The 11072-nt window shown below is 36.0% G+C and overlaps 2 protein-coding genes across 2 annotated transcripts; both read left to right on the top strand.

The window, feature by feature from the left end:
- Positions 1-295: 295 nt before the first annotated feature.
- LOC116121533 (receptor-like protein EIX2) lies at positions 296-1417 on the top strand. The gene has a single exon (XM_031407484.1). The coding sequence runs from the start codon at positions 296-298 to the stop codon at positions 1415-1417; it is 1122 nt and encodes a 373-aa protein (XP_031263344.1).
- An 8410-nt stretch (positions 1418-9827) lies between these two features.
- On the top strand, positions 9828-11072 carry LOC116121535 (receptor-like protein EIX2). Its single transcript, XM_031407485.1, has one exon. The coding sequence runs from the start codon at positions 9828-9830 to the stop codon at positions 11070-11072; it is 1245 nt and encodes a 414-aa protein (XP_031263345.1).

The following is an 11072-nucleotide window of genomic DNA, read 5'->3' on the forward strand; positions in this document are numbered from 1 at the left end:
CGGGGTCCCATATCTTTGAAATTTTGATGCAGAAGTAATTATTAATTCGGGTCAATTGACTATGAGGCCATGGGGGTCCCTTATCTTTGAAACAGGGGATCTTGGAGCCACGTGGCCCACTGACATCTTTAAAATCTTGATGTCATCAGTAAAGATCAAAGAAATTTCCTGCAAGTTTTAAAATTGATTTCTGGACAAACTAGTTAGTGGTTCAGTGAATGGAAACTCTATAAATAGCACGCCACTAATAATAATATTCTCATGCTCAATTCCTTTTCCTATGCAAATGAAAACCATGAGCATTTTTCTTGCCTTTCTTTTCATTTCCACAACCCTCAACATTAGCTTCTGCGGAGGAAGCTCTTACCGGGGTTGCATTGAAAGTGAGAGACAAGCTCTTTTAAGGTTCAAGAAAGATCTAATAGATCCTTCCAACCGGCTTGCCTCTTGGACTTCTGGTCATGGAGATTGCTGTACATGGTCTGGCATTTTTTGTGACAACGTGACAGGCCATGTCCTTGAGCTCAAACTTACAACTCCTCGGTTGAATGATAATGAACCTGTTTCTAACAATGAATTTGAATCAGAGCTGGTTGGTAAGGTAAATCCCTCTTTGCTTGATTTAAAGTATTTGCGCTCATTGGACTTGAGCAATAACAATTTTGATGGTCAGATTCCTGAATTCCTTTGTTATATGCACAATTTAAGATACCTTGATCTTTCTCAAAATTTTTTCCGAGGTATAATTCCTCAACAGCTAGGAAACCTCTCTAATCTGCAGTATCTTGCCCTCGATAGCAGTTTAGATGTTGAATATTTAGGGTGGTTATCTCGTCTTTCTTTGTTGGAACACCTTGACTTGAGTGGTGTGGATCTCAGCCAATCCTCTGATTGGCTGCATGTGATCAATACACTCCCTTCTCTAGTAGTGTTAAAATTGCGTTATTGTGGAATTCATCATTTTTCTCAACTTCCCACTGTAAATTTTTCGTTTCTTGAGACCCTTGATATGAGTGATAATTATTTTGAAGGTCCAATTCCTTATGGACTTCAAAACTTGACTTCCCTTAGATATCTTGGTTTATCTGGAAATAATTTCAATTCTTCAATACCCAATTGGTTTTACAGACTTAGAAGTCTCCAAGGACTTTCTCTTGATGATAATTGGTTGAAAGGCACGTTAGGGATTCTAGGAAATCTGACATCTATAGAAGAGCTTGATCTCTCATCAAATGGATTTGAAGGTGGAATCCCAAGATCAATGGGACGACTTTGCAACTTAAGGTTAATCAGTATCTCATTTGTCAATCTAAGCCAACCAATATCTGATGTCATTGATATTTTCTCTAGATGTGTTTCAGATGTACTAGAGATTTTGGATTTGGAAGAAAGTCAAGTTTTTGGTCAATACGGGTAGACTTGGACAATTTAAAAAGTTAGATACTCTTTTTCTACGTAACAATTCTATTTCAGGTCCTATCCGTTCACTTTAGGAGAACTATCGTCATTAAAATTTTTCATGTTGGCCATAACAAATTGAATGGAATAGTTTCTGAGATGCATTTTTCGTATCGGACAAGATTAGTTGCATTTTATGCATCTGGAAATTCATTAATATTCCAATCAGTCCTCATTGGGTTCCTCCTTTTAAACTCGAATCCCTAGGATTGGGATCTTGCCATTTGGGCCTCATTTCCACTATGGCTTCGTCCACAAAAGCATTTAAAATATCTTAACATATCCGATTCAAGAATAAGATGCCATCCCAACATTTTTATTCAAAATTCCTTTCAGGTTTGTAAATCTCTCTCACAACCAAATCTATGGGCAGATTCCATTTTAATAGAGTCAACTCAACTTCAAGTGCTTGACTTGAATTCAAATAATTTATCAGGTTCAATGCCTCTTGTGCCCTTCCATTTGCATCTGCTTGATCTTTCCAACAATGTTTTGTCAGATCAATTTTCCGTTTCTTGTGTGATATGAGAATGAGTCAACGCAAGATGCAAATTCTCATCCTTAACAACAACTTTTTGTCAAAGTTATACCTGATTGTTGGATGAATTTGAAAGCCTTAAAAGTCTTGAATTTAGGTAACAATAAGTCATGGGTAAGCTTCCAGCTTCTATTGGGACTTTAAGTTCTCTTAAATGGTTAAACCTTCGCAAAAACCACTTTTTTGGAACAATTCCTGTGTCACTCAAAAATTGTAGCAGATGGTATCGCTTGATTTGGGTGAAAATGAGTTTGTTGGAAATCTCAAGGTGTGGGTTGGAGAGAGGTTTTCAAGAATGAAGATTCTCAACCTTAGATCAAATAAGTTTTCTGGCCATTTACCAAAGAACTTTGTAATCTCCATTCTCTGCAAATCTTAGACCTAGCAGATAACAACTTCTTTGGAACCATACCAAGATGCATCAATAACTTCAGTGCCATGAAGACAAAGAGTTCCAATGAGGAAAACGATATGAATTATGAACTAATGCAGTTATTTATCACATATTTCGAGAGTGAACTACTTGTGAAGAATGGTCAGATGTTGAATATAGCACAATTCTGAAGTTTGTGAGAGTTATAGACCTTTCAAAAAATAAGTTCTTCGACAAATTCCTATGGAAGTGACAAATCTTTCAAGATTGCATCATTGAACTTGTCACACAATGATTTTACTGGAAGAATTCCAGAGAACATTGGTGCTATGAGGTATGTAGAGTCTATTGATTTCTCCAGAAATCAACTTTCAGGTGAAATCCCACAAAGCCTTTCAAGTTTGACCTTTTTGAGGGACTTGAACTTATCTGACAACCACTTAACTGGAAGAATTCCTTCAAGCACTCAATTAAGTGGCTTTGATGCATCCTGTTTTACTGGAAACCAACTTTGTGGACCTCCACTTCCTAATAATTGTACTGTACTGTTCCAGCACTCAACGGTCATAATAGAGGAGAGAAAGATGGTAGTGAAGATGAAGTAAACTGGTTCTTTGTGAGCGTGGCACTTGGATTTATTGGGGGATTCTGGAGTTTTATAGGTTCTCTACTCACCAGCCAAAGATGGAGGTACTTGTATTGTCAATTCTTGAATGGCCTTCAGGACAAACTGTCATGTTGTAAAAATGTTACTAGAAATTTTTTTTTTTTCCCCTTCTGTTGGAGGTTACTTTGTATGTACTGAAAAAAGGCGTAAGTAATGGTTTGAACGTGTGTCATGAAAGATATTTGCTACATATTTACAACCAAAAAGATTACAACACACTGATCAGTGACTAGAATTGTTGTAGAATGATTAAACTTTTTGATTTAATTGGGCATGCATGTTAAACAGTCCAAAGAAATAAGAAAAAAAGAGGAGGCTAGGGTTTCATTGATACTGCACAATGCAATTGAATACAAAAGATGATTTAACCTAAATACAAAGAGACTATATATAGGCTAAACAAAGGAAACTGAAAAGAACTTCTACCCTTAATAAACAATAAAACATAACCTTATTTTCTTAACATCTCCCCTCAAACTCACGATGCAGCGGCTACAAGCATAGAGAGTTTTCCAACTAAGACGAAAATGGGAAATGAATGCGACTTGGTAAAGAATATGCAATCTGCAAAGAAGAAAACAAAGGGCAAGGTAATGGTGCCATGCTTGAGATGATGACGAGTAAGGTGACAATCGATCTCAATGTGCTTAGTTCGTTCATGAAAAACCGAGTTGTGAGCAATCTGAATAGAACTCTAGTTGTCACAATACATAGGGGTGGGATGAGAAAGCGAAACTCCCATATCTGCAAGTAACCAACGTAACCAACAATCTCTTGGTAGTAGATGCCATAGCACGTATTCTGCTTCGGTTGAAGATTGAGAAACAATAGATTGTTTCTTGCTCTTCCAAGAAATAAGAGAACCACCCAAAAGATATGAAACCAGTAACAGACCTGCAATCTATGGGATCACGGCCATGATCAGCATCAAATGCACGCAGCTCCAAGGAAGAGTGATGGAAGTAAAAGACTCTGAAAGACTGTACCCGAAGATACCGCAAAATATGAAGAACAGCTGCCCAATGAACTATAGTAAGAGAAGCAACAAACTGACTAACAACATGAACAACATATGCAATATCTGGATGAGTAATAGTGAATATACCAACTCTCAACAATAGTACGTATGAGTAGGATTTGACAAAGGTAAACCATCAGAAGAAGAATACTTTGCGTTAACCTCAATCGGAGTATCTACAGTCGTATTATCAGTAAGTCTACCCCTCAAATATCTGCAACATATTTCAACTGAGAAGAAGATAACCTCTAGGTGAGTAGGCTACTCAATACCCAAGAAATATCGTAGAGAACCCAAATCCTTCATTTCAAAATGTCTAGCTAACTCTGTCTTCAAAACTGAAATACCATTAATATCATCACCAGTAATAATCATGTCATCAATATATAAAGACAGAATGATACGACCTGCATCAGTGCACTTAACAAAAAGAGCATAATCATGAATACTAGAAGCAAATCCAAGGGAAGAGATCACAACAGAAAATTTCTCAAACCAAGTACGAGGTGCTTGTTTAAGACCATATAACGCTTTCTTGAGCTTGCAAACATACCCAGAATCATGTGAAACACCAGGGAAGGGCGCCATATAAACTTCTTCTTGAAGATATCCATTCATGAAGGAATTTTTAACATCAAGTTGAGAGATATTGCAAGATGGAATACATGGAGAATGATGCATGTGATACTATAACATGTATATTCATAGTTTGAAAAAAAAAATTCAATCAAATTGGAAATAAGTAAGGTATAACATGTTACCTTAAGTCCTTAATAACCTTAGAGACTTTTAATTTCAAGAGAAATTAAACAAAAGAGTATCCACACCAAGGTAGAAGAAGAATTAGGCCAAAAGAGAGATTTAGGGTTCTTAGAGATTTTGATCTCTACACAAAAATTGATATATCATTTTCTTTATATATGTAGCCTTGTAAACAATTCAATAATTGTTTTGGACTTCTTTAAACAATTCTATAATTGTTTTTGGAGTTGTAAATAATTCCATAATTATTATGAAGTTGTTATACTTCTTTAAATAACAACATGGGATTAACATTTAATCACAATTAACAATTTAATTCTTAAATTGTTCACATAACAATTTAACCCTTAAATTGTTCATATGTTTACAATTACAACCCATTACTAAATCAATTTCATATAAAGAAAATGATTAATTATGAATTGGAATTCCATTGAATTCCAATTAGCAATTTAGCTCTTAAATTATTCATAATAAATAATATAACCCTCCATTGAATCTAATTCAATGATAATAATATAAATAACTTTATTACCCTTGGTAGGTGATAGCTAACCTTGGATAATCAACTCTCTTTGGCTATTTCTCCATTCTCCTTAGTTTTTATGTGTGACCTCTTAGGTTCACTGTGGCCTAGCCCTGAGCCCAATATCACAGTCTATTTCGATATGTTTTGTCATAAATCTTTATGAACAAAACTCCCACTGATTATGGTAGACATCTAGCAATGCTCCATAACCCTTAAGTCACAATGAAAATATACTCCAACAAACCCTTTTATAATCATACACGTTGTATAATCAAATCCTTCCGTTGTCTAATCCCAATTAAGAATAGATTCATGGTATGTCAAAATCCTTATCTTAATTTTATATCAAATTGACAATCAATACATATGGAACGTGTCACCAAGAAATAACCTTTCAAGTAACATTTTATATACCTTGGCCGAAGATTTCCCTTTTCCAATGTATCTTGACATTTGTCTAGGAACAATCTATACCAAGTCAACGGATCCCATCTTGACTATCACTTGTCCTCACACATAAACAACACATGGCCAAATCGGCTTATTAACACATGACATGATTAGTCTCGTGTTTATTCACCATATGAACCATATGTGTTTATGCAGAATCCAACCATGATATCTCAGGTCTAAGGATTAATAATACACTAGTATGATTTTATGATAAATCATTGACTATGTTTTAAATATCCATGTGATTAATCATAAATGGTCATATTCGATAAACAGTTCACTAACCGCGTATCCATACTAATGCCCTAGTGATATAACTTTTATAATTACCCACACTAATATCATCACATGATATTCTACGGAGGCATTCAGCATGCCTACTATGTAATATTATTGCCCAATTAATATTACCTATGTAGGGAATACTTTGATGATTTTGATCTTCTAAAGATTTGTATCATCCAGGCATTTCACATGTAATACATATATATAAATGAAGCAATAAACCACATGTGAAATAAGAACACTTTCTTTTATTGATAAGATAAAATGTATATACAAAATATATACATTAACATATATATACAAAACATAATGCCTTGGAACTGACGACACGATTGGTTCTTAGGGCATACACTAACAAATATACCATTGACGAACCAAAACTACTGTAATAAGAGTACGAATAGTAGTCATTTTTGCAACAGGAGCAAATGTCTCCTCATAATCCATACCATACTGTTGAGAGTACCCTTTTGCAACCAACCTAGCTTTGTATCGCTCAATAGATCCATCAGAATTAGTCTTGATCTTATACACCCAACGAAAACCAACAACATTCTTACCAGGAGGTAGAGGAACCAAATCGCAAGTACCTGTCTTATGCAAAGCAGAAAGTTCCTCATCCATAGCTTGTTGCCAAAGAGGATCAAGAATTGCCTCTTTATAGGAAGAGGGCTCAGAGAGACAATGAATAGAAGCTAAAAAGGAAGTAAAAGATGAAGAATAACAAGAATAAGCAAAATTTGGTAACTTTGTGGACTTACGAATGCGTATGGATTGACATAGCGGTGGATCCACAATCTCAGACAGAGCTTAAGGGACCATAGGAGAAGAGGGAGCTTCAGGTGTGCTGGAGAGTAAAGTGCCAATACCTATAGAATGATCAGTACGAATTGGTCGAGTATAATGTAAAGGTAACGGGGTAAGAACATGAGAAGGGGTATTTTAAGTACTAAGAACCTAAGATGACGAACTATCAGAATCCTCAGAAAAATGATCCATACGAATAAGATCAGATCTAGTCAAGTTATAAGTAGTGGATTAAATAGAAAAGAAAGGTATATGCTCAAGAAAAACAACATGACGAGACACATAAAGTTTCTGAGTTATTGGATCAAAACAATGATACCCCTTTTTACCTTCATCATAACCAAGAAAGACACAAATAACAGATCGAGAGGACAGCTTGCTGCGTTCTACATGAGGACAAAGAACGAAACAAGTACAACCAAAAACTCTAAAGAAAGAATAATCAGGGGCGTACCCATACAACTTTTCGAAAGGAGAAAAACCTAAAATATGAGAAGATGAAATAGCAATAAGAACAGCTTCACCCCAAAATACACTAGGAATAGAAGCAGACAACAAGAGAGAACGAGCAGTTTCAACAATGTGCCTATGTTTTCTTTAAGCAACACCATTTTGCTCAGGAGTATCTGTACAAGAAGTTTGGTGAACAGTTCCATCTAAGGCAAGCAACTCACAAAATTTATAAGAAGTGTATTCCCCACCCAAATCACACTGAAAACATTTGATAACAACAGAATGTTGAGTTTTGAAAAGAGCTTCGAAAGGCTGTATATATCTCAAAGAATTCAGAACGATGTTTCATTAAACAAACCCAACAATAACGAGTATGATCATCAATAAAAGAAACATAATAGCGATACCCTCCTTTTGTGGCAATAGGAGAAGGGCCCCATACATAAGAATGAATCAAATCAAATGGAGAAGAAGAAACAGAAATACTTTGATTAAAAGGTAAAGCTGAAAATTTTGCCAGTTTACATCCACTACAATTAGAAATATCACAAGTTTGCAAATTTCCTAAAGCCCTTGTGGATGCCAAAAATCTCAAACGAGAGGACGAAACATGACCTAAATAAGAATGCCATAAACAAAAACTAGAAGAAGAAGGACTCAAACGAAAAGAAGACAAATCAACACTAGTAGCAGCAGCATCAACACTAGTAGCAGCAGCAACTGGCACTTTTAACTCATCCAAAATATATGGTCCCCCCTTCCTACGGCTTGTCCCAATCAACTTCCGAGACTGTAGATCCTGCACATAACAAGAAGAAGAGGAAAATGTGACTAAATTACCAGAATCACATAACTGACCAACAGAAGCAAGATTTAATGTGAGTTTCGGAATATGATAAACATTAGAGAGAGACAAGTGAGGTGTGACAACAGAACCAACACGTACTAAAGGCATAGGAGTGCCATTAGCAGTCATGATAGGAATAAAAGACGAAGGAGACATAGAAGCAAAAGATGAAGAATCTGGAGACATATGATGTGAAGCACCAGAATCCAAGGCCCATACAGAATGTGACATACCTGAAGAATTATGAGGGAACTGACCTACAGAAGTAGAAGCAGACATAGCTTGTGGCTGTAAGGAGAGAAACTTCTGAAATTGCTCAGCCAAAGTACTAGGATCGATGAAAGGACCTGATGAAACTACTACTACAGTATTAGACTGTGGTGGTTTGTAACCCTAAGATGGTCTATGAGCATTAGATTGTGACTGGTTGCCAGGCTTCCAAGCTTGAGATTGCTGCTGCGATTGATTCTGCTGTCTCAACTTAGGACACTGAGCCTTCCAATGACCTTTCTGCTTACAAAAACTGCACTCATCCAAGGCAATCCTTGTGTAAGGCTTATTTTGATTATTAAAGGCTTATTTTGATTATTAAAGGCTTATTTTGATTATTAAAGAGTGGCTTAGAAGATATTGCTAACATAGAAGGATTAGAAGTAGAAAGAATTCCCTTTTTAGAATAAGACTTAAGACGTATTTCTTCAGCCAATAACTCACTGACAACTGAGTCAACAGAAGGAAGTGGAGAACGATGCAAAATTGAACCTCTAAGTCCTTCAAAATCACTGTGAAGTGTCGTTAAAAACTATACCAACTATTGCTGTTCTCTACAAGCAATATAGGCACCACGTGCCTTTAATTCTACAGATTCTGTAAGAGTCAACTGATCCCAAAGATCTGTCATAGCAGAATAAAACTCCTGAATACTCATATTCTTCTGCTGAAGAGCTCTTATGTCATTCTCCAATTGATACTGCTTTGCAACATTTGATTAAGTAAATAACCTTTGCAGATGATCCCAAACCTCCTTTGCTGTCTCATACTTCACCAACTGTGTACCTATGGAATGCTTAACAAAATTGTTAATCCAAGTAATAATTTTTGCATTATTTGCTTCCCAGACATCTATCAAAGTAGCATAACCCTCATCAGTATTCTTAGGTTTCACAGAAGTTCTACCAACAGATCCCCACATCTTTTTACCCTTAAGAAAATTTCTCCTCACATAACTCCAATACGAATAATTCTTTCCATCTAACCTCACACTCACAGACTGAAGCGAATCGTCTCTTTCAGTAGCCATAATCAAAAAACAAAGAAAACCANTTCATGCATCTGGAAATTCATTAATATTCCAAGTCAGTCCTCATTGGGTTCCTCCTTTTAAACTTGAATCTCTAGGATTGGGATCTTGTCATTTAGGGCCACAATTTCCACTGTGGCTTCGTTCACAAAAGCATTTAGAATATCTTAACATATCCGATTCAAGAATTAAAGATGCCATCCCAACATTTTTATTCAAAATTCCTTTCAAGTTTGTAAATCTCTCTCACAACCAAATCTATGGGCAGATTCCAAATTTAATAGAGTCAACTCAACTTCAAGTGCTTGACTTGAATTCAAATAATTTATCAGGTTCAATGCCTCTTGTGCCCTTCCATTTGCATCTGCTTGATCTTTCCAACAATGTTTTGTCAGGATCAATTTTCCGTTTCTTGTGTGATATGATGAATGAGTCAAAGCGCAAGATGCAAATTCTCATCCTTAACAACAACTTTTTGTCAGAAGTTATACCTGATTGTTGGATGAATTTGAAAGCCTTAAAAGTCTTGAATTTAGGTAACAATAGATTCATGGGTAAGCTTCCAGCTTCTATTGGGACTTTAAGTTCTCTTAAATGGTTAAACCTTCGCAAAAACCACTTTTTTGGAACAATTCCTGTGTCACTCAAAAATTGTACGCAGATGGTATCGCTTGATTTGGGTGAAAATGAGTTTGTTGGAAATCTCAAGGTGTGGGTTGGAGAGAGGTTTTCAAGAATGAAGATTCTCAACCTTAGATCAAATAAGTTTTCTGGCCATTTACCAAAAGAACTTTGTAATCTCCATTCTCTGCAAATCTTAGACCTAGCAGATAACAACTTCTTTGGAACCATACCAAGATGCATCAATAACTTCAGTGCCATGAAGACAAAGAGTTCCAATGAGGAAAACGATATGAATTATGAAACTAATGCAGGTTATTTATCAACATATTTCGAGAGTGAACTACTTGTGAAGAATGGTCAGATGGTTGAATATAGCACAATTCTGAAGTTTGTGAGAGTTATAGACCTTTCAAAAAATAAGTTCTTCGGACAAATTCCTATGGAAGTGACAAATCTTTCAAGATTGCAGTCATTGAACTTGTCACACAATGATTTTACTGGAAGAATTCCAGAGAACATTGGTGCTATGAGGTATGTAGAGTCTATTGATTTCTCCAGAAATCAACTTTCAGGTGAAATCCCACAAAGCCTTTCAAGTTTGACCTTTTTGAGGGACTTGAACTTATCTGACAACCACTTAACTGGAAGAATTCCTTCAAGCACTCAATTAAGTGGCTTTGATGCATCCTGTTTTACTGGAAACCAACTTTGTGGACCTCCACTTCCTAATAATTGTACTGTGACTGTTCCAGCACTCAACGGTCATAATAGAGGAGAGAAAGATGGTAGTGAAGATGAAGTAAACTGGTTCTTTGTGAGCGTGGCACTTGGATTTATTGTGGGATTCTGGAGTTTTATAGGTTCTCTACTCACCAGCCAAAGATGGAGGTACTTGTATTGTCAATTCTTGAATGGCCTTCAGGACAAACTGGTCAATGTTGTAAGAAAATGTTACTAG

This window comes from Pistacia vera, unplaced genomic scaffold, assembly GCF_008641045.1.
Source record: "Pistacia vera cultivar Batoury unplaced genomic scaffold, PisVer_v2 Contig993, whole genome shotgun sequence".
NCBI lineage: Eukaryota > Viridiplantae > Streptophyta > Magnoliopsida > Sapindales > Anacardiaceae > Pistacia > Pistacia vera.